Source organism: Sminthopsis crassicaudata, chromosome 2, assembly GCF_048593235.1.
Source record: "Sminthopsis crassicaudata isolate SCR6 chromosome 2, ASM4859323v1, whole genome shotgun sequence".
In the NCBI taxonomy this organism is placed as follows: domain Eukaryota; kingdom Metazoa; phylum Chordata; class Mammalia; order Dasyuromorphia; family Dasyuridae; genus Sminthopsis; species Sminthopsis crassicaudata.
In genome coordinates this window covers 674965186-674988771 of record NC_133618.1, presented here as the reverse complement: position 1 = coordinate 674988771, position 23586 = coordinate 674965186, and the positions used below count along the sequence as shown (strand labels likewise).

Here is a 23586-nt window from a genome sequence, read left to right as displayed (position 1 = left end):
CAGTCTGCTGGGGCTCACAGAGCAGTGTCCCCATCCCCAGATGAAGAAAATGGAGGTTTAGATAAGTGACTGGTCCACAGTCACCAGCTCATCAGTGGTGGGGCCAGGACTTGCTCCGGCTTCTGTCTCGGGCCTCGGCCCGGCCTGACCTGCAGGGCAGCTAGGGAGGGGGAGCGTGTGTCGTGTTCTAGGCGTGAGGCTGGAGTGACATTTCTTCATTTAAAACCAACACTTAGGGATTTTGTTTGTCAGGTGAGCTCTGCCCTCTTGGTCACCGCCTTCCTTGACCCCTCCAGGAGCTGTGTTCAGTGCTGTTAATCATCCCCTCTCTGGATCCTCTCTCCCCCATGGGCTTCTGGGGAATCTTCCTCTCTGTCTAGCTCTTGCACTAACTTTACACAAGTGTTCCCTCTTTGTCTCTCACTTTCTCTCTTCTCTGTCTTTGTCTCTCCTTTTTTTCTCCTTTCCCTCCCTTCCTCTCCATTCTTATTATACCTATTGAAAATTGGACTGTGACTAAAACCTGAGGGAAATAATATAAATGGTCTTTGCTACTTGACTTTTAAAAAAGCCAACAGAACCTCAGAGTTGTGGCTTTTTTCCAGGTGACCGGCCCATTTCCTGGGCACATTGGGTAGACTTCCACAGTCCAAAGAAACCCACTTGTTTTTAAAAAAACTTTTCCACCCCATGTGCTGCAGAGATGGATGACCGCCACCTGTTGCTTGTACCGTCTCTTGATTGTAGGGATCCCTATGAAGGTTTTCCATGGCCCAGAGGCAAGGACTGCCTCAGCCCCTTCCAAAAGGCTTGAGGACAAAGTCCAGGCCGCCGTGGCCCCGAGACTGAGAAGCAGGAAGCCGGGTGCTCCCCACAGTACGTTTTTCTTCTCAGCCCGCTCCTGCACCTTCCTCTAGCCAGCGCCGAATACTGTGAGATGGCAGCAAATAAGCCCGGGACCAGGTTGTTTCAGAAGTAGTTTTGTGAGGCTTTGCGCGCCGGTTGGACTCGCACGACTGTTTTGTGCTGCGCTAGAGGAAAATACACGGGATTCATTCTGACTCATCATTTTGGAAGTAAAAAGCAGGTCATGCTTGCAGCTGCTGTATTTAATTCAAGTTATAATTGAAATAAGCAAATGCAGCAAACTGGTTACCCTTTTCAGGATTCGTGAACCATACGAAAATGGATTTGGCATAACTGGGCCAAAGGCCATTAATTGAATTCATACAAATCCCTGATAGGAACATCTTTGTTTTTATCAGATAATCAGGGTCTTTTAGAGTACGCTGGAACAGAATGAAAAATATAATTTGGGAGGCTGAGGACTCTGTCTGCTCATTTATAACCCCCAGAAAGCCCTGATAGAGCTTTTGCGCATGTATCCAGTCTAAAGTTATGCAACGCATGCTAATAAATAGAACAGGGCAGGGAAGCAGCCAGCTGCCTGTGCCAGGCCCTGCATTCACGGGCCTCATATCCATGACGCAGGCCAGAATCTGAGTTACTCCTTGCCCTGTCCTGGACAGAGGACACTTAAGTGAGAGGAGGCCGAAGCCCCCACTTTGTAGTCCTATTTCGTGTACTCATAATGAAGGAGCTGGAAGCAGCCTGGGAAAACATTGATTTCCACTTGGGAAGCCCAGAGCCAGCCCCCTTGTTGGATCCTGTGGCACTGCCCGAACGGGGAACATGAGCGAAAAACCAGGGCCTGATTTCTGGCTGAAAAGAAAATCTGACCTTCCTGAGATAAGAGCTTTAAAACTCCCAAAAAGATTTTCTTTGCAAGAGGAAACCCAGCTCCCTAGTACTGGAGTAGATGGTCTGTGCAGACCCCAGTGGGCCTGAGAGCACAGTGGTGCTGCCGAAAGAAGTCATCCTGAGGGAATAGAGAAAAATGAGGTAATCCCAGCGTTCCCAGAAAGAATAGGCTGCCAGCTCCTCCTTCAAAGGCAGACACTCCCCTCTATCTTCCTTTGCCTCCCCATCCTCTCAGGATGTATCTGTGTGCAAGAATAAAAACAACCCGAGAATCACATTTTCCTATAAAATCAAGTGCATGAGCATCATCTTCAGTCAACCAAATAACATTTATTAAGCACCACCTGTGTGCCAGGCCCTGGGATAGTGTGTAATGATGGACAAAACGGCTGCTCACCTTCTCTTAGGCAGCCAAGGTGACCATAAAGTAAAGACCAGAACAACTTCCCAAGATGTATGATGTCTGAGACCAAGATCACAAGAAGACTGGTCAGTCAGGCCCAAAGAATGTGTGAAGGGAACAGTCTATGAGGTTGAAAAGGCAGCTTGGATCAGAGGCTATGAAAGGCATGCGTTTGAACCAGTGGTAATAGGGAGCCACCGGGGTTTATAGAGCAGAAGAGCAACCTGCTCATCACTCAGCATGAGTCCACAGTGACAAGAGCTATATACCACTAGTAGCTATTAGTGCCTAGGCCACCAGTTTTTCCCTCTGCGAAAAGCACTCCTGGCCTTTAAGTCCCTCCACTTCTCATATCTGGGACCCAGTTTAGGACTCTATGATAATACACATATTTTTAATTTTAATTTAAAAAAAAAAAAGCCTGCTTCCACGTACCCTTAGTGCCCCCAAGTTGGACCCATCCACTCTATTATGGAGTCTGTGACAGAACTCCATTAGCCCCTAAGGCTCACTCAGAAGTGTGGTGCCTAAGAAAAAGATGGGTGAGTGAATTAAGAACCTATAATGATGACAATTTTTCATTTTCCTTTTACTCTTCCATTTTATTATGCCGTTCCTCCTGGAACATTTTGGTTGCTCGAAGCCTGTTTTCTGTTAATATTAACCTCACCTGATCTTTGGGGGAGAAAAAAGCTGAATCGTGAAATAATCGTATTAAAGTAAGACTTTGGACATTCCTGAAATAAAATCGTGTTTGAATCTGTTTACTAATGGGTTTGAACTTAGTTTGCTTATCTTAGTTGAAGGAAGCAGGAGATAAAGACTGTTTGACTACGCCCATGTGATCTGTGTGGCACAAGAAGGAGACATGTTAAAAAGCAATAATAATTTCTCTGTCTCTGACAAAGTTCTCTATAAGACTTGTCAGAAACTCCAATCTGGGCTCAGGCTATTTTTCTACCTCCTAAACTAGTGCTTAAGCATTATAAAACCTAGGTTTTTCCCTCTATAAGTCAGAGATTATTCTGTAGCGGCCATCTACTTCATGAACTCAAAAAGGAGCTATTTCTCCCATAACACATGTAAAGACCTGGAAGAAAGTTTATCTGGCCAAGCCTGCAATATATGATGAATTTTGGATTTCATTACTGACCTTTCCCACACAAAAAAGTCAATGGTGTGGAAGTAAAGAGCCGATTGAGAACCAAGTTGGGAGTAGAGATTAACGGATCGGTGGAAGACAACCTCAAATAGAGAAGAAATGCAGGGACAGTGGCCTCGGCCCTCAGGGAGCTGCCGTCATGAGAATGTTGTGCTGCCCTTGCACAGACGTCCAGGGGAAGCTTCGGACCACCATGCTCAGCTTGGATTGCTGCCTGGTACCACTGGTTTTCATTTAAGGAGAAATATCATCCTGGCTCTTGAGTGAATCTTTGCTAAGTTCAAAGAGGTGATTTTATAAAATGTTAACATAGGTGAGAAATTTCTTTTTTTTTTCCTTCCTCCTTGTCATGGCACCTTTCACAAGAGATTCCATATTTATGCCCAAAAAGTTATCAAACTGTGCATACCCTTTGGCCCAGCATTGCTGCTATTGGGCTTATATCCCAAAGAAATACTAAAGAGGGGAAAGGGGCCTGTATGTGCCAAAATGTTTATGGCAGCTCTTTTTGTTGTAGCTAGAAACTGGAAGTTGAATGGATGTCCATCAGTTGGAGAATGGTTGGGTAAATTATGGTATATGAAGGTTATGGAATATTATTGCTCTGTAAGAAGTGATCAACAGGAGAAATACAGAGAGGCTTGGAGAGACTTAAATCAACTGATGCTGAGTGAAATGAGCAGAACCAGAAGATCACTGTACACTTCAACAACAGTACTCTATGATGATCAATTCTGATGGAAGTGGAAATCTTCAACATAGAGAAGATCCAACTCACTTCCAGTTGATCAATGATGGACAGAATCAGCTACACCCAGAGAAGAAACACTGGGAAGTGAATGTAAATCGTTAGCACTACTGTCTATCTGCCCAGGTTACTTATACCTTCGGAATCCAATTCTTACCGTGCAACAAGAAAATGGTATTTACACACATATATTGTATCTGGGTTATATTGTAACATATGTAAAATGTATGGGATTGCCTGTCATCAGGGGAGGGGGGGATAATTTGGAAAAATGAATACAAGGGATAATATTATTTTTTAAAAAATTACTCATGCATTTATACTATGGAAAAAAAATTCTTAAAAAAAAAAAAAGATTCCATATTTGTTCATTTGTCCTTTCTTGGGGCAGCTAGGTGGCGCAGTGGATAGAGCGCCAGCCCTGAATTCAGGAGGACCTGAGTTCAAATCGGGCCTCAGACACTTAACACTTCCTAGCTGTGTGACCCTGGGCAAGTCACTTAACCCCAGCCTCAGGGGTGGGGGGGGAAATTGTCCTTTCTCAAGTGAAACAAGTTCCAGAAGTTCCAGGGCTAACTCTTGCTGTTGATCTCAGTAGGAAAGTCCCAGACTGATGGCATTGCCAAGCTCCCAGTGACCGCCACTGGAGCTCAGGCCCTGCAGGGCTGTTTCCCCACCCAGGGCTGCTCCAGGCATGGCACTTGTGCACCCGACAACCCCACCCACAGACTCTATGGGCCCTCTTCCTTTGAGGCTTCCAGTGCCGATTCTCTGCGTAGTTCCTCTCTCGCTGTTTTCTCCTCCATTGAGCTGATCCAACCAGGGCGGGGAGTTTACAGCATCCATTCTCTTTTTTTAAAAATTTTTTTATAATTATAACATTTTTTGACAGTACATATGCATGGGTAATTTTTTACAACATTATCCCTTGTACTCCCTTCTGTTCCGAGTTTTTCCCCTCCTTCCCTCCACCCCCTCCCCTAGATGGCTGGCATTCCCATACATATTAAATATCTTATAGTATATCCTAGGTACAACATATATGTGAAGAACTGAATTTTGTTGTTGCACAAGAAGAATTGGATTCAGAAGGTAAAAATAATCTGGGGAGAAAAACAAAAAATGCTCACTCACAGTTTACACTCATTTCCCAGTGTTCCTTCTCTGGATGTAACTGATTCTGTCCATCATTGATCAATTGGAATTGGATTAGCTCTTCTCTATGTTGAAGATCTCCACTTCCATCAGAATCCATCCTCATACAGTATTGTTGTTGAAGTGTATAATGATCTCCTAGTTTACAGCATCCATTCTCAACAGCCCAGGCCGCTTGCAGCGTTCTGCAAGAATCATCGAAGGGGAGAGAAGGAGGATAAATCTATCTTTCCCAGAAGGAAATCCAAACAGAAGCTTGAGTTATTGCAGTTTCTTCTCCCCACCCAAGTGCAGCGGGCTGCCTCTCACTCCCTCCCCCAAAGTGGACTTTGGTGGTAACTGAAAAATCAGAGACTAAAGCTCTGTCTCTGCTCCAGGCAGCCTGCAAGCCCCAGACTGGGGTACTTGCCAACGGTCTTCCAGCTGCCTCTCCCGTCTGTTCCAAGACCCTCCAGGCCTGTCACAGCAGACTGCATGAGCTGACATGACCTAATCTGCCCTTCATTGCTCCTGGACAGTGTCTCCATTCTCCAGACCAAATCCCAGGCCTCATGTGCACCCCACAGAGCAACTCTTGAGGCAGGCCTCCCACAGCCCACCACGTGGAGGGGGCAGCTTCTTGGACTAGCCTATGCGTTAGCTCTTTTTAAAAATCAAAATGTTTTTCATTTCATAAAAAATTTCCCATTATATGTGAAAAATAGTTAACATTCATTTTTAAAAATTTTGAGTTCCAAATTCTCTCCTTTTGCCCCTCTCTCTCACCCTTTGAGAAGGCAACATCAGTTTTACATGTGAAGTCATGCAAAATGTATTTCCATGTTAGTCATGTTGCAAAGCAAACATACACTCAAAAGAAAAATAAAGTGAAAAAAAAAGTCTGCTTCAACCTCAGAACATATCAGATTTTTTCTCTGGAGGTGGACGGCATCTTTCATGAGTCCTTTGGGATTGCCTTGGATCATTGTATTGCCAAAAAGAGCTAAATTTAGTAACAAAATTACTGTTAAATACATTGTTCTCCTTCACTTCATCAGTTCACATAATATTTTGCAGCTTTTTCTAAAACCATCCTGCTCATCATTGCTTATATAGCACAATAGGATCCCATCACAGTTTGTATGGCCACAGCTCGCATGGCCATTCCCCAATTGGTGGCTATCCCTTCAATTTTCAATTCTCCGCCACCACAAAAAGAGCTGCTGTCAGTAGTTTTATAGAATAGACTCTTTTCCTTTTTCTTTGATGTCTCTGGGATACTAAAGTGTTATTTCTTTTTTATTTTTTTAATTTTATAATTATAACATTTTGTTTTACAATACATATGCATAGGTAATTTTTTTTTTACAACATTATCCCTTGCACTCCCTTCTGTTCCGACTTTTCCCTTCTTTCCCTCCACCCCCTCCCCTAGATGGCAGGCATTCGCATACATATTAAATATCTTATAGTATATTCTAGGTATAATATATATGTGACCAAATTTTGTTGTTGTTGTTGTTGTTGTTGCAAAGAAAGAATTGTATTTGGAAGATAAAAATAATCTGGGAAGAAAAACCAAGAAAAAAAAATGCTCACAGTTTACACTCATTTCCCAGTGATCCTTTTCTGGATGTAGCTGATTCTGTCCATCATTAATCAATTGGAATTGGATTAGCTCTTCTCTATGTTGAAGTTATCCACTTCCATCAGAATACATCCTCATACAGTATTGTTGACATGTATAATGATCTCCTAGTTCTGCTCGTTTCACTCAGCATCAGTTGCTGTAAGTCTCTCCAAGCCTTTCTGTATTCCTCCTGCTGGTCATTTCTTACAGAGCAATAATATTCCATAACCTTCATATACCATAATTTACCCAACCATTCTCCAATCGATGGACATCCATTCATCTTCCAGTTTCCAGCCACTACGAAAAGAGCTGCCACAAACATTTTGGCACATACAGATCCCTTTCCCCTCTTTAGTATTTCTTTGGGATATAAGCCCAGTAATAGTACGGCTGGGTCAAAGGGTATGCACAGTTTGACAACTTTTTGGGCATAGTTCCAAATTGCTCTCTAGAATGGCTGGATTCTTTCACAACTCCACCAACAATGTATCAGTGTCCCAGTTTTCCCACAGCCCCTCCAACATTCATCATTATTTGTTCCTGTCATCTTAGCCAATCTGGCAGGTGTGTAGTGGTATCTCGGAGTTGTCTTAATTTACATTTCTCTGATCAGTAGTGATTTGGAACACTCATATGAGTGGATATAATTTCAATTTCATCATCTGAGAATTGTCTGTTCATATCCTTTGACCATTTATCAATTGGAGAATGCTTGATTAGATCAAAGGTAAATACAATTTCATAGCCCTTTGGTCTTAGTTCCAAATGGCTCATCAGAATGGTGGAATTAATTCACAGTTCCAACAATGCATTAGCATCCCAATTTTTCCACGTTTTCTCAAGTGTTTGTCATTTTCTTTTTCTGTTTTCTTAGTCTAGTCTGATAGGTATAAGGTAGTATCTTACAGTTGTTTTAATTTGCATTTCTCTAATGAATAGTTTAGAGCATTTTTTTTATATCACTATTGATAGCTTGGATTTCTTCTGAAAACTGCCTGTTTATATCACTTGACCACTTATCAATTGGGGAATGGCTTATATTTTTATAAATTGACTCAGTTCCCTACATATTTAGAGAAAGCTGCTATAAACATTTTTTTTCTAATTTTTGTTGCATTGTTTTATTACTTTTTAAATTTCATGTCATCAAAATTAACCATTTTTCTTCCTATAATCCTCTCTGTCTCATTAGGCCATAAACTCTTCCCTTATCCCAGATCTGACAGGTAAACTTTTCCATTTTACCTTAATTTGTTATATCACCCTTTACATCTAAATCATTTACCCATGTTGAGCTTATCTGGGTATATGGTGTAAGACATTGGTCTCTTGCCTAATTTCTTCCAAACTCCTTTCCCTACAATTTTTGTCAAATGGTGAATTCTTGCCCTGTAAATCTTGGGTCTTTGGATTTATCAAACACTAGATTGCTGCGGTCATTTACTGCTTTCTAACTTTATAAAATAATTTTTTAGTAGTTTGGTATAGCACTGAATAAGTAAATTAATTTAGGCAAAATTAGCAATTTTTTTACTAACTCAGCCTATCCATGAACAATTATTTCTCCAGTTGTTTAGATCCGTGTGTGTGTGTGTGTGTGTGTGTGTGTGTGTGTGTGAAAAGTTTTGTATTTGTGTCCCTGAGTTGATCTTGGCAAATAGACTCCCAGGTGTTTTATGTTATCTACAGTTATTTTAAATGGAATTTTTCGATCTCCTCCTGACTTATTTTTGGTAGCATATAGAAATGATGATGATTTATGTGGGTTTATTTTATAGCATGCAACATTGCTAAAGTTGTTAATTTTTTCACCAGATTTTTAGGTGATTCTCTAGAGTTCTCTAAGTATCCCATCATATTATCTGCAAAGAGTGATAGTGTTGGTTCCTCGTTTCATCTTTTTACTCCTTCGATATCTTTTTCTTCTCTTATTGCTATAGCTAGAATTTCTAGTACAGTATTGAATAATTATGGTAATTACCCCTGGTATTACTGGGAAGGTTTCAATCCGGGTTGCTGTACAGGCTCTGGGACCCATTTGGCCAGTGTCCTTTGTGGTCCTCAGGCTTGAAGTATTGACTTTCAGCAATGACTGGTCAAGAGCCCTTTACAGAATGCCCTGCATCAGTTATTTTTTTCCCTAGTAAATAACAAGCAATTATAATCACTCTTACATTCCCATCATGGGAAGGTAAAAAGAAAACCTTTCACAAAAAAGTCAAGTAAAACAAATTGGCCAGATCCAGAAACCTACGTGGTGGTCTGCGGGCCCAGTCTGGCCCCTTGGAGTCATCATTCTGAAAGCTGACAGTTTGGGCCCTTGAGCCTTCCCAGGTAGTGTAAATGTCCCCCGGGCCCTTCTCTCTGGGCGAGTGTGGCCCTTTCTGAGCCACGGCATCCCGTCACATACAGAGACTGGGCCCTCACCGAGGGGGCTCAGGAGAGCGGCTGCGCGTACTTTTGTCCAGATGGGACCACTTCCTCCACCATGGACTTCTCGGGGACTCTGGTCTGGTGATGGTATCACTGGGTCCAGTCACACAGGGGGCACACAGCTTGTAGAGCTTTCAGAGTACTGCATCAGGCCATGATGGGCCTATTCTCCCCAGGCTCCTCCAACCCAATTCCAAACGGTGGGAAGTTGCATCTGCATTTCTCTAATTATTAATGGCTTGGGGCACTTCTTTCAGATAGCTATTAATTGTTTGGATTTCTTCTTTCAGAAGTGCTCTGTTATTTGATCATTTCAATTGTCCAGTTTTTTGTGAGCTCATTTGGGGTTTTCTTAGCAGAGACACTGGAGGGTTGGCCATTTCCCTCTCCAGCTTATTTTACAGATGAGGAAACTGAGGCAAACAGTGTGAAGTGACTTGTCCAGGGTCACACAGCTGGGAAGTGTCATAAAGATGAGTCTTTCTTGCCTCCAAGCCCAGAACTATCCACTGTGCCATCTGGCTGCCCCTCTTGACTATTGATCATTTGGATGCTACTCTTCTTCTGAGTCATTTTCCCAGAGGCGACTGCTGTGGCTCCCTGGAAGCCAGGAAGGGCCGGCCTTGGCCTTCATAAAAGCAGCTGGCAGGAAATGGGCCCCCCTTTTCTCTTCTAGCTCCTGAAAGCTTAATGCAAGCGCTAGAAGATCTGGACTACCTGGCGGCCCTGGATAACGATGGGAACCTCTCGGAATTTGGCATCATCATGTCAGAGTTTCCTCTGGATCCTAAGCTGTCCAAGGCCATCTTAGCCTCTTGTGAATTTGATTGTGTCGATGAAATGCTCACCATCGCCGCCATGGTAACAGGTACGGCTGTGGTCCCTGTTTGTGTGAGGTGCCACGTAGCAGGGGACGGGGGAGCAGCTTTGTTCCAAAGGGCAAAGAGCCCCAGTATATTTGGAAACTAGTAGTGGAGGTAATGTCAAAAGTGCAAAAATATTGTACTGTTACAAGAATGCTGTGGGAAGGAAGAGGAGGGAGAGAGAAAGCAAGGGAGGAAGGAAAAAAGAAAGGAAAGGAAAGGAAAAAAAAGGAGGAAGAAATGAAAGAAGGAAAGAGAAATGGAAGAAAAGAAAGAGAAAGAAAGGAATAAGGAGGGAGGGGGAAGGGATGGGGGGACAAAGGCAGGAAGGAAGGAGTTCTTAGAATGCAGAAAGCAGACAGGGAGCCAGCTGCTTCCATGTTGCGGCCTGGGGAGCCGACTTTTGCCGGCCTGCCCTCAGAGCCCGCAGCAAAGGGCACCTGTTGATTTTCTTCCAACTGCCCTTTGGCTTCCTTTGGGAAAAAGTGAAGTGGGACCCATCTCCCCTCTCTTCCTGACTTCTCGGGCATATCCTAGTGGGGGCAGCCCCTTCCCCCGTGAGGCAGGCAGGAAGCTCCTGGGCTGGACTCTAGGATGGGCCATCTCGGGGTGCCCCTGGTTCCCCCCAGGGCGCTGAGCTAGACATTGTGTGTTGGGCAGCTCCTGACTGCTTCCTGCCCCTGCCCCCCGGCGCAGAAGAGGCCTGGCAGCGGAGGACGGACCTCTCCCACCCAGACGGCGACCACCTGACGCTCCTCAACGTGTACAAGGCTTACCAGGAAGCCAGCGAGAGTAAGTGAGTGCCGGGCAGTCCAACCCTTCTGCCGCAGGGTTTTCCCACTGCCTTTTCCCCAGTTAGAGAGCGTGCCTTGTGGCCAGGGCGGAGAACTGTGCGCAGGACATTGGGGGGCTGTGAGTCCCCTCAGAGAACCCCCTCAGAGCCCGGCACACAGCAGGCACTTGATGCTTGCTGGGTGGCATTCTAGGGGGCCCCAGGCCTCTCAGGGCTGGGGGAGGGGAGAACAAGAGGAAGGGGTGTCCTCCCAGAGGTGGGAGAGAGGTGCTGAGCTGGGGGTGGGGATGTCTGCAGAGAGAACATCAGGGAGCGCACCCCAGTGAGCAGCAAGGAGCTCTGGATCCAACTGGCCACTGATCACTGAGCCTCTCCTGGGGCCACCCTGCCCATTCCTGCCCCTTGCCAGGGGCCACTGAATCCAGGGCCCGCCAGCCTCTGGTCTATTCCTGGAGTCACTCGATTGACGAGTGTGTGTTCAGTCCCCCAAGAAAAGCAGGGAAGACCCTCCCCGGCCCCGCCTTGCCCCCCTTTCTGGAGCTTATCTTCTGTCTGCCTTCTCCAGTGTAGTGATGGGGGCTGCTTGCAGTTGTGGTCTCATGGGACCTTTACCACTGCCACGGCTGGTCAAGCTCGTAGTGTCCTCCCTTGACCTTTGGGGAAATTGAGGCAGGCCAAGGTGATGGAAGTTGTCCAGAGTCACCTGCTTGTCGTGTCAGACAGTCCCCAACAAGGGATGCAAAAGAAAAACAATAAAGGGGGGCCAGACATGGGGGGCGCCTCTGAAACAAACCATTCTGAGGGTGGGGGGATGATTGATGGGGTGCCCAAGAGCACAGACCCTGGAAGCAAGCTTAGGGAAGCATGGACGGCAGGAAAGGATGTGTTGGGGAGGAGATGGGCCTTGTGTGCTGGGCACGTGGCCCAGATGGTGGGGGCCAATGACCCAAGTGGAGTGCATCAGCCCTGGAGAGTACCACCCCCCCGGGGGGGGGAATAACGGAGTGGCTGAACCACTGCTGGTGACCTGGGAAGTTACAGTGAATCTGAGAATCTCTGTCAGGTCTGCGGGGGGCAGGTGGAAGTCTGCAAAGGCCGGCCTGGAGGCGGCCTGGGTGCCTGGTGACCCGCAGAGAGAATGGCATTGATGCCCAAGCCTCCCCCAGGGCTTCTCGTGTGCAGTGAGCTCAAGGAGAGGGAGCTGGCCTGACACCGATGCAAGGGCACAGGGGTCTGCTACTGGGAAAGGTGGAGCCTATCCAGCCTTCACAGGGTCGGGCCCTCCCGTGGCACCCACGCCCTCACCACTGGCGCCAGCTTCTGAGCTTCCTGCCGAGCAGCCGCCCTTTGCCCAGGGCTAGATTTACCGGACCTTTTTACAGTAGACGGAGTCTCTGGATCCAAGGAAGGGGCCAGAGCTTCCTTGCATTTGAATGCAGCCCCCAGTCCCCTGTGACCAAGCTTCCACCTGGCCTTGAGCCAGGTCGCCCTCATTGGGTTATTTTCAGTCGTGACTGACTCTTCAACCACTTGGGGCTCATTGGGCAGAGTGTGAGAGAGTGTGAGTGAGTGAGTGTGTGAGTGAGTGAGTGTGTGAGTGAGTGAGTGTGTGTGTGAGTGAGTGTGTGCTACGATACACTGCAAACTTACGTATATACAGTAGAAACTATAGAGGAAGTGAGTAAATGTTTGAAAAATAACTAGGAGCAACATGGCAGAGCGCTTCATTATTTTGTTTAATCCCTGTTTTTCCTGAGGACCGAGCCGACTGTGGCGGGCAGTCCCTCAGAGTTCATTTGCCGTGCATCCAGACCAGTTTCCATAGTGCAGCATCTCTCCCGCCCAAAAGTAAACGGGGAGCGGGCTCTGGCCCCCCGGGGATACTACGGGAGGAAGCTCCCTGGGCAAGGGGAGGACCTCATTGGGGGTTGGGATGGGGGCCGAGCCTGCTAGGGGCCCCGGCCCATGCCATGCTTGGACGCCGTGGCTCTGGCCACGGCCTCCACGGGCACGGACAGAGAACATAGACTCTCACAGACAGAACATACACACACATGTGCAGAGAGAATGTACACAGAATTTTCACAGAACAGAGAACATAGATACAGAAAAAACCACACAGAACCTATACACATGGAGAGAACATAAACACAAAGACCGCGTACACACACAGAAGGTGTACAACACACACAGGAGAGAACCTACACCACACAAAACATGTGTACACACAACATACACTCATACTCAACACAACACACAGAATGTACACACACAACATGCATGGAGAACATGTACAACACAAGGAGAGAACATATACAACACAGAACATAGGGACACACGCACACCCAGCCTCTTGTTGGCTGCGGCGGTTGGCAGGAACAGCCGTGCTTTCCCCGCCTCACCAGGTTGGTGGGATCCCCACAAGCCCATAACCAGCTGGGCTCCCAGCGACACCCACATTTCAGTGCAAGGAGACAGAATCTCCGTGTAAACCTGGAGGAGGAGGGGTGGGGAAATCCCCCGCGAGCTCGCCCTCATTCTCTTTCTGAATTTGAGGAGACTGCGGGGTGTTGGCGCAGACCGGCGGGTCGGGTCCCCAGTTCTCTTAGGAAAAGGAGCCTCTAGAAGTCTGCTGTGTCTGAGCAGCCCTCTCCTTATCAAGGGACCAGGAACTACAAAGAAGTCCCCCTTTTCCCCCACATCCAAGTTGACCCCAGGGTGGTGCAGACATGTTGCCGGGAGGGTGTTTGGCCTCCAGGATCCGGCCACGTCCTAGCTGTGCCTCCAGCCAGATGACCCTGAGCCAGCTCCTTCTGGCCTGCGTTGTCTGGGAGCTTTTCTCAGAGGCCTCTTGCCCTTTTCCCTCAGACTTTGTAGAGAAATGGTGCGCGGATCACTTTCTCAGCTTGCCGGCGCTCAGGATGGCGGAGAGCATCCGCGACGAGCTCTTCGACATCGTCAAGCGGATTGAGCTCCCCTACTCCGAGCCGGCTTTTGGCTCAAAGGAAAACACCCTGAACATAAAGAAAGCTCTCATAGCCGGTTACTTTATGCAGGTAAGATCCACAACAGCCTTCATCTCCGCGGCATCAGAGAGAAAATAAATCTCTCCAAGATTCCCAGGGCCGCCCGCTCTGATGGGAAGAGGGAAGCGTCACTATATCAACCACCAGCTTGTGCCCCTACTAATGCAGTTTCAAAGGTGACACCAAACTGTTCCTGTGTGCCTGGGGGGAGGGGGTGTCAGCTAGGTCCTAAAAGGGGCCTTGAGGGGCTGCAGGAGGACAGCTCCTCTCAGACCCGCCGTCCTTCCTGGCCCATGGCCTGCGCTCTCTGCACTCTGGCTCTGCAGTAGCAGCTCCAGTCATGCTCGAGGATGCTCCAGTAGAGAATGCAGCCGAGGCGAGGGGACAGTCTGGGAGGGAGGGGATGGCCGCCTGAGCCTGGGTCTAGGGAAGGTGCAAGAGCTGCTGGAGAAAGATGAGCCATGGCACATGGATGGGGAAGGGTTGGGGGCAGCATGGGGCAGGGGCCTGTGCAAAAGAACCCGAGACTCCCAGGAGTTGGTGCTGAAGGCTTGTTGGTGCAGCCCCAAGATAGGGGACTGAGCAAGTTCCTCCTGTCACCTGGTCTACCTCAAGTCACTGGGCTGTGGGTCTGTAAAGTCCTGAAACGTGGGTGACCAGGATGCTCTGCTGTCCTCACCCCCTCAGATTGCTCGGGATGTCGATGGATCGGGGAACTACCTGATGCTGACCCACAAGCAGGTGGCTCAGCTGCACCCCCTTTCATGCTACTATGACATGAAGAAGATCCCAGAGTGGGTGGTCTTCCACACGTTCAGCATTTCTGAGAACAACTGCATCCAGATCATCTCTGAAATCTCTCCCGAGCTGTAAGTGGGGCTGGCACAGGGGATCGCTGGTCCTGACACTCCAGCCCTTCTTCGGGCCTCCTTAGGGCAGAAAGTCCTCCACTGTCCAATCCTAAGCGCCTGTGCTTCCCCAGATGTGTCCCAAATGGCCATACACCACCAGACACGGCAAACATGATATAACACCTTCCCTCCAAGCCAGTGACATGATAGAGATGGGGCTGGGGGGAAGAGTGTCCTAGAAACTCAGCAGTTCTCCCGCCAGAGCCTGCTGAAGGGCCCTGTCACCTAAGAGGGATTCACCAATCGCTAGGCTCAGGTTTCTCCGGAAGAACTCCAGGGATGGCCCCAGCGGAGGTTGGACAGGAAGGACGGCTATCCCTTGCAGCACTTAATGCAGCATTTAATGGGGAGGGGAAGCTCTGGGACAGCTTTAGAAAGCTAGTTCCGCTCTCAGCTGGAAAGAGAGTGGCTGAAGCACAGGTGCCAAAGGTCACTTTTAAAGTCTCTGCCAGAATATTCTCCCAGAAAATTCCCTGAAGCTTAATATCAGACAACCAGTCAATTATATTAATGTGACACTTTATTAATAATTAATGTGATGTTTGGGATAAAAGTGTATTTTGAAAACTTTTGTTCAAAAATAGTCCGCTAACAACAAAATGCATAAGCAGCCTTAAGAAAATGGAGCCACTTTATTGGCCATGGCTCCCCCTGCAGGCCACTGGCCTCCACTTCCACGTGGCAATGGCTGGATCATGAAATGACTTTCCAAGGTTAGGACCCAAAGAGGTTTGGAAGCCTCTGCTTTCAAATAGGTATTTTCAGTGGCTGTCCTACTAGAGCAGGGCTGCTTTAGCTAGGTCTATGAACATGATTCCTTAAAAAAAAAAAAAAAAAAAGTCTTTTGATACAGTTTCAGTATCCATAGTTTCCTTTGTAACCCAATGAAGTTTAATCTTTGCACTTTAAAAACCTTCTCAGAAGGTTGAGCCTCTGCCCAAAAGGCAGACCTGAGAATGAGGGTTCCTGAAGCGGCAGACTCTTTTCAACATTCTGGCCTTAAAAAACTGCAGAGAGAAACCCAGGGCGCTTCTTCTCATGGCGCAGCCACCGGAAATCCTCCAATACACACTCCTGACAAAGAATCTTTAAGGAAATGGCCCATCCTGGGTTTTCCCAGCATGCTCAGTAAGGAGTGTGTCCATTTGTCCTCCAAACCCGCACGGGTCGCCTGACGTTGGCTCACCGCCAACTGCTCTGGGGGTTCTGCATCCGGTGGCACACATGAGCTCCCGTTCCGTTAGGGAGCTCTGCAGAGGTTTGGTATTTATCACTTACCAAGGCCTTTCTTCCTTTGCTCCCACAGATTCATGCAGTTGGCGCCACCGTATTATTTCAGTAATCTGCCTCCCAGTGAGAGTAAGGATATTCTGCAGCAAGTGATCAATCACTTATCGCCCATCTCCACGGTGAAAAAGGACCAGAAGCCGAGTAAAGAGAAAGTGTGCGAAGAGTGCCCAGAAGCTTCTGCCGAGCCGCGGTGCGTCATTCAGTGACTGAAACCTCAATTCTACTCAGTACACACTAAACAGGATGTGCAATAAACACCCAAAGTTAATCATTGTAGTGGTTTGTCAACGTGAAGGATGTACAGAGACAAGAGGCGAGACAAATCAGTTGGCCGAGATAATTTTGTACAAATAAAACTCTTTGTACATCCTTGAAGCAACCCAAATAAACAAACAGTCGTTGCTCAGTTTTTAAAATTCCTAGCCTGTGCATTATTTCTTTTGGAGAAAGGAATGAGCTTTTAATGAATGTTGCACAAGCCCGGGGGTACATTTGACCAAAAAAAAAAAAAAAATTTGTAAAACCCAAATATTAAGGCCATGGTGCTAGAACCATCCAGCTCCTCTGTTATATACGGGTTCTCAAAGCCCTTCACTCTCCAGGGGGTCCATCAGGAAGCAAGCCCCTCGCGGGCGGCAGACATGCCCTAGACGGACAGGTACTCGCGCAGAGCCTCCATGACCGAGCCCATCCTGCTGGCCGGAATCACCATGACTGTCCTCAGGGGCCTCATGGGTGAGTCGTCAAAAGACCAGCTGCCTCCCAGCGCCAGGCCGCTCTCCTCCTGCACGCAGTAGCTGAATTTCAGAAGGGCTTTCTAAGGCAAGAGAAAGGAACCCTAGTTAGCACACCTCCTCCCCGACGAATAAAGGCCCAAGGGCCGTAGGAGCCACTGGGCACACTGCAGGCTGCTCCCAGCCTCAACGCCGCTTACTCCCGGGAGCCAGGCTCCACAGCCCCCAGCCCTGACTCTGCTCTAAGGCTTGGCCAAGTCCCTGAACGCCAGCCTCAGAATACCAGTTTGTAAAATGGGGATAAAAACAGCACCTACCCCCGCTGCATTTCAACCTAAAATTCCTAGCTGTTTGTTTGTTGTAAGTTTCCTCTTTAAAAGTGATGGTAGGTGACCTTGGGCCAGTCTAATGATGGAGAGTGGCACAGGCTTAGGAGATTAGGGTTCAAAAGTTGTCCTCCAACAGAAGCTATCTCTGACCCCACAAGTCCTCGCCCCCTTGTCTGGGAGATGCCAGGATTGGCCTTGAAGGTCTCCAGTCACCTTCAGACAAGGCTTCCCCGCCAATCTCCCACTTCCCATGAGGACGAAAATCCCAGGTTCAGACACTCTCCTTCAGCCTATGGTGGAGGCCCTTCCAGGGGCTGCTCAGGACACCCTCCATCCTTCTGGACAGTGATAGAATGAGACCCTCAGGGCTTCAGGACTGACTTCCCAGGCATGATGGTCAGAAAGGTTACCATAAAGTCTTTCATATGTGACCAACCGTCAAAGGTCCAGGCTTTGGGTACAGCAGCCTATCCCCAACCCCTAAAAGGTATCAAGGAGCTCAACAAGGGCTCCAGAATCCACTGTCAATCAAAACACCACCCTCTGCCCCCAAAAAATTTATAAAAAGAACGTCCCTTATAAAAGACAATGTGAGCACACTAGAGCAGTGACTTCCTTCTCATAAGGAACTCACTTCCAAGAGCAAACTCCCTCAGACAATGAATCCTGTGGAATTTAGACTGAGCGGCCGGCCCAGAGCAGCCTGGGAGCCAGCCCACCCAGTGCCTTTTGTGGTACCCAGGTTTACCTCATAGAAGAACTCCTCCTCTGCGTTGGCGAACATGAGCTCTTCTTTCTGGGGCGCATTACCCTTCTTCTTGGAATTCGAGACCTCTTGGAACGTCTTGCTGATCAGGAGGTAGTAGTAGCATTTCCCACAAGGCTGGTTGGCCTGCTGGGCCTCCGTGAGCTCCTTCCTGCAGAGCGAGGGACACACGGGAGCCATCAACACCCGCAGAAGAACCACCCAGCACACACTCTGCCTACTGATATGCCCGTGGTGTGAGGATGAGGGAGTTAGACAAGGAATAAAACTTAGATTTCCAGCCAGCCAGGAGTAATCGCCCACCACTAGCTCCCTGGCAACAGGAAAGCCTCTGGCCTGAGTCCACTGTGGGCAGGGGCTTCCTGGGCTGGGGTCTGAGGGACTGGGAACCTGGAAGTTCAGGAGGGCACTAGAGACCCTGGCATCCACACTGCCCTGAAACACTTCAGTTTCAATACATTAAAATACATATTGGAAGGAAAAAAAGCTGGTTAGATGACACTCTTTGTTTTTCTAGGCAAGAATGCAGCAGGGAAGGAAATACACATTGATGGACACCTATTGGTTATGGGCCACTGTGCTAAAGACTTCTTAAATATTATAACATGCTGTTATTATCCCCCTTCTTACACTGAGCAAATGTGGTCCAAAGCGGGATTTAAACTTGGGTCTACCCGACTTGGTGCCCCGTGGCATATCTGGCTGCTGCCAAGATCTGCCCATCCCGCCCCCCACTTATACCCGCTGGAATCCTGGCTCTGCAGGGACCTGAAGCATCTCAGACCCAACGAACCCGGACGGCACGAAGCCGCCTGACCAAAAGACAACCAGCAAATTGGGGGAGGCGAGAACAAGATGAAGGAAGAGATGGGTAGAGAGGTTCCCAAAGGGAGTCCCACACCCACAAAGAAGCCATAAGAAAAACTAGTAACAGCCAAGGGGCAGCTGCCTCCCCACTGGTCTCTGACCCTGGATCACCTCAAGACCCCACCAGAGCACCAATAGCAGTCAGAGATCCCTTTGTGTCAGACGTGTATTTTATGCCTTCCATTACCTAAATGTGGCCGTTAAAAAGATCATCTCTGAAGTCAGAGATACGGTTTTATTGTTTTCAGATCAAGCACCCCAGGGGAATTTATTGTTCATGACTGCATCTTCTTTTTTTTTTTTTTTTTAACAAGATTCCTTGTATTTATTTATACAAATGAATCTGCATATTTAGTTGATGCGCACCAAAATTTATATGGTTAAATTTTATATGGGAAAATTCAGGCTTTTTAATGGAAAGATATTTCTGATATATGGAGAGGGGTCATTATATCAATTTAACGAGTAAGAAAGAGCAACTGAACCTAAAATTGAAGTCTTTTCCCAAATAAGGACCATATTAAGATTCTATAAGCAGGGAATTAAGTGATTCTAGCTACAGCTCTCCCGGTAAAGACCAACTCGCCCCATTAATCCTACTGCTTTCATTCCTCAGCTATTTCAATCCTCGCCAGCCTTCTCTCTCTTCCTTTCTGCATCAACGTTTCCATTTAGATCCCATTTCTGAAACCATTTGGGAAAAAATGCCCGTTTGGAAGTGATTTTTAGAAAGTCTCTTACTGCAGCTGCTGGTGCATGGGCAGAGCGATCTGGGGTGGGACATTAATGAATCTCTCACTTAGCAGGAAGCCCACAGGCTTGGTAGCATCATTTAAGAGCTTATCCAGCTGTTCGACCACACTCTGCTCACAGTTCTTCTCACAGACGCTCAGAACCAACTCTTTAATTTGTTCGGCACATTCGGTACCCTGGAAATCGAAAAGAAGGTTTCCTCTGTATTAGAGACCAGCCACGGACATGGGAATGCTTGAAAGTCAGCTCTAACTACTTCCCTTGAGGAGTCTGGGCCCGAGGGCCCGCTCTGGTCTCTAGGGGACATTCTCCCGTGGCTGGGGATTTACCGAACACCTGGTCAGCGATAGGGAGAGGCTTCTGAATTATCATTAAAGCCTGAAAGGTGCTCAGAATCTAAGTTAGGAACAAGCCACCTCTTGTCATCGCCACCGGCTAGCTTCCCAGGGTCCTCAAATCCCAACAAGAATGCCATTTTCTTTCCCAATCGTCTCCTATTTATCCCCTCTCCACTAGCTTTGTATGCATGTTTGCATGTGGTTCCCCCATTAGCCTGTGAGCCCCTGGCTAGTCGGGCCTGTCTTATACCTCCTTTTGTGTCCCCCGTGCTTAGCACAGTGCTAGCGCTTAAATAAATGTCTCTTGACTAAAACAAAATGAATGATGACATTAATGATAAATGACAACAACAAAATGAACTGTCACCAATAAGCTCACTGACCTTAATGGGACAATCTCCAGATCATAAATATTAACGTCCCACCTGCACCAGGGAGCCCCTAAAACCAGGGCCAGGAGCAGAAATGTGGCCAGAACAAGCCAGTGTTTAACAGGAGAACAACCACTTTAAGAAGCGACTTTGCTGCAGAAAACAATCCCGATATCTACTGACGGCAGGTAACGAAAAAGTGTTTTCAGAGGGAATTACAAGAGCAGACGCCACTGGAATTGGCAGCAATGCCTAACGGGAAGGGTCACATTCAGACAAGCCCACGGAGCTGACCTTTCTTTCGGTTAAATTCAAGAGGCTTATGAAACCGAAAATCTCCTCTTCTTCAGCATCCTCCTCGTCGCTTTCTTCTGGAACATCCGTTTGCTGTTTGAAGAGGAGAGGTTTTAGATTTGGGTTCGGAAGAATGAATTAGGAGTGGGGCAGTCAGGGTTACCTCTGACGTCACGTGTGACTGGAAGGGCCCTGCTCGTCAGCCAGACGCACCGGGGGCTCGGTGACTACCGCCGTCTCTTCCGTTTCTAAAAGGTTATTCGGCAGAAAATGGGCTCATTTGAACTGGCATTAAAATCGGCTGGCTCCGCTGAATCTGCGGCCTGCTCCTTGGCTTTGTAAAGTGGAACGGAAGGCCTGAAGCCCCACGAGGCGCGTCCTGGGACACCAGGCGCTCCGAGGCCTCGAGGCTCCAGCAGCAAGTCAAGACTGGCGGCCCTTTCCAGAAAGCGCCACTTTGCAGGCCCCGAACGAGATGAGAGGAGGGCTGCGGTCCCTTTTGCACACGAACACAAAGTTCTCTTTCTGCTTGTTAGCGCAACATCCCAGGGAAGAACGAAAAGCAGAACCGAAGCCGACCCTGCCGGGACGCTGTCTCGGTGCCAGCTAATGCCCCGGACCAAAACGCCAGGCTTGGGCAGGGGCCCCGGTGGAAGGCACGCACATCTGCTGGCCCGGGGCCTTCTGCCCAGCGCGGTTCCTGCCTCCTAGTCCTGCTGTCCTGAGCCACCTTATTCAAGGGCCAGACACCCCCAGCCCCCGGTGAGAGCCCTCCCCTCAATGCCGCAGGCGCGGTCCTGACCAGAGCCAATCTCTGGCTTCCCCTCGCTCCGCCTGCCCTGGAAGACGGCTCCGAGCGCTGGGCTGTCAGGCCGGCCGAGGGTGGCGCCCTCCCGCTGCACGGGGGGCGGAGCAGGGAACGTCACTGCCATCACCCAGCTCCTGGCCGGGATCACGGCTGCCTCCGGTCCTCTCCTTCCCTCCCCCCGTCCTCACTTCTCCTTTCTGGGTCACCCCCCCAAGACACAACACGGACAGGAGAACAGTCTAGAACCAAGCAGGGGAGGCCCCGGGCTTACACCACGCCCGCGGCAGCGCCTCCCTCTCACCTTGATGACGCTGCCAACGTGGCTCTGCTGTATCAGGAGGTTGGTGAGCTCCCCGACGTTCACCGCAGCCTTGAGGAAGAGCTGGAAACAGACGGAAACAAGCTCGGGCCTGAGAGGCTGCACCGGGCACAGACAGAGGCAGGTCCCCCGCCCATGAACACTTCTAGGTGCTCTCACAGACTCAGCCCAGAACTGAAGGTCGGCATCCGCCCCCGCTCTCACCTGCTGCAGCAGTTTCTTTATTCCGTCAAAGTCGTTGCTCGAGATGGAATGAGCTTCAAACTCAACGCTCACCTCCTGCAAAGGGCGCAGAGGGCACGGTCACACGGCCCCCCTCCCCCGCCCAGGCCTCCAGACCACCTCCCGCCTCCTGGGGACAGGCCAAGCAGAGCTCCCCGAGCGCTGCCCAGAGTCATGTCTCCGGTTCTCAAATCCTGAGCCCCGGCCCTCCCTGAACCACACGCCTCCTCCGGGGATGGGCCCCAGCATCCCCCCAAGGACCACCGGGGGGCTCCTCTGGTCAAACCTCCGCGAGGCCCCTGGATGAGGCGTGGCCCTCCCCGGCTCAGGCCTCCACCCACACAGACCGGAACTCTGCAAGGCCCCCACTGTCCCCTGCGCGCCCTCCCCCACCCACCTGTTCTCTGCTGCCCCTACAACCTCGGACACACACACACACACACACACACACACACACACACACACACACACACACACACGATGCACTGTATGCACAACGCACCCATGTCACACCACACACACGGTGCGTCCACAAGTATGGACCGATGCACCCATGCGTACACTGCACACGTGCTACACAATACACTCTAGGAACACACGTACACAAGTACACAACGCACCCATGCTGTACTATGCACGTGTACACTGTATAATATGCGCACACCCACGGGTGTCTATTACAGACACTTCGGTACACAAGCGCACACACCCTCTCCACATACCCGTGTCCCCGGATCCACACCACACGCACGAGCATGTCCACGGGAGCGCACACACCACAGGTCACAACACACATTTGCGGGCACAGACTTGGTCTCCCCAGACCTCTGGGCATCCCGGCGGACACAGCGGCGCCGACATGCGCGGACGCCCGGAGCGCACAGACCCGCACGTAAGGCCAGACGCTGGCGTGCGCGCACACCACCGTGCTCCCCAACACCGCTGCACCCGCGCGCGCACACGCGTGTTCCGAGAGGCACGTGACATATACCCAAGAGCACAAACACGGAAGCCCGGTGCACGTCACCTACACACATACATACACACACACACACACACACGCACGCACACGCACGCACACACTCTCCCTACGCACCGACACTGCGGTCACTGGAAGGCAGCTGCGGCTTTGGGGGTGGGAGGGGGTCAGCAGGCTTTCCCTAAGAGCCCCGACCCTTCCCCCGCCCTGCCTCAGTTTCCCCACTTGTAAAGGAGCGAGCGCACCCAACCCCGATCTGTTCCGGAGCACTCCGGGCTGCCCCGCGGGTGCCAGGCCCCGTCACGGGGCGGGGGGGCGGGGGGGTGGGGGGGAGAAAGAGACCTCTGCCACTCAGGGGCTGACGCGGTGATGTCACCGAGCGCCTGCAGCAGCCCCCACAAGCACCTGGTTGACGAGCTCGTCCTCCTCCTCCTCGTCCTCCTCGTCACTGCCGCCGCTCTCCTCGCCGCTCCCGTCGGTGTCCTCGGACATCTCCTCGCGCTCCTCCGGGGCCCGGGCTCCCGGGGCCCGCGGCTGCCGGCTGCCCAGCGCACGCCTCTTCGCCTGGGACGCCATGCTGCTCCGCTCCCGCTGCGGCTGCTCAGATGCTTCCGGGTTAGGACTTCCGGGGCGGCCCATGCGCGGGGGC

General features: G+C 49.5%; 2 protein-coding genes across 3 annotated transcripts in view; one reads left to right on the top strand and one right to left on the bottom strand.

The window, feature by feature from the left end:
* The window catches only part of DHX32 (DEAH-box helicase 32 (putative)), a 67354-nt gene extending 50781 nt beyond the window's left edge, over positions 1 to 16573 (top strand). For both annotated transcript variants that reach the window (XM_074297135.1, XM_074297136.1), the window contains exons 9-13: positions 9951 to 10142; positions 10798 to 10929; positions 13799 to 13986; positions 14644 to 14825; positions 16174 to 16573. In XM_074297135.1, the coding sequence (XP_074153236.1) occupies positions 9951 to 10142; positions 10798 to 10929; positions 13799 to 13986; positions 14644 to 14825; positions 16174 to 16363 (884 nt within the window). In that variant the 3' untranslated portion in view covers positions 16364 to 16573. The remainder of the gene's footprint in view (positions 1 to 9950; positions 10143 to 10797; positions 10930 to 13798; positions 13987 to 14643; positions 14826 to 16173) is intronic.
* On the bottom strand, positions 15370 to 23556 carry BCCIP (BRCA2 and CDKN1A interacting protein). Its single transcript, XM_074297141.1, has 7 exons — positions 23343 to 23556; positions 21941 to 22015; positions 21719 to 21799; positions 20610 to 20702; positions 19595 to 19782; positions 17969 to 18137; positions 15370 to 16974 (listed from the first exon to the last, which is right to left on the bottom strand). Exons 1-7 carry the CDS (start codon positions 23511 to 23513, stop codon positions 16804 to 16806), a joined length of 948 nt encoding a protein of 315 aa, XP_074153242.1. The 5' UTR covers positions 23514 to 23556; the 3' UTR covers positions 15370 to 16803.
* Between the last annotated feature and the right edge of the window lie 30 nt (positions 23557 to 23586).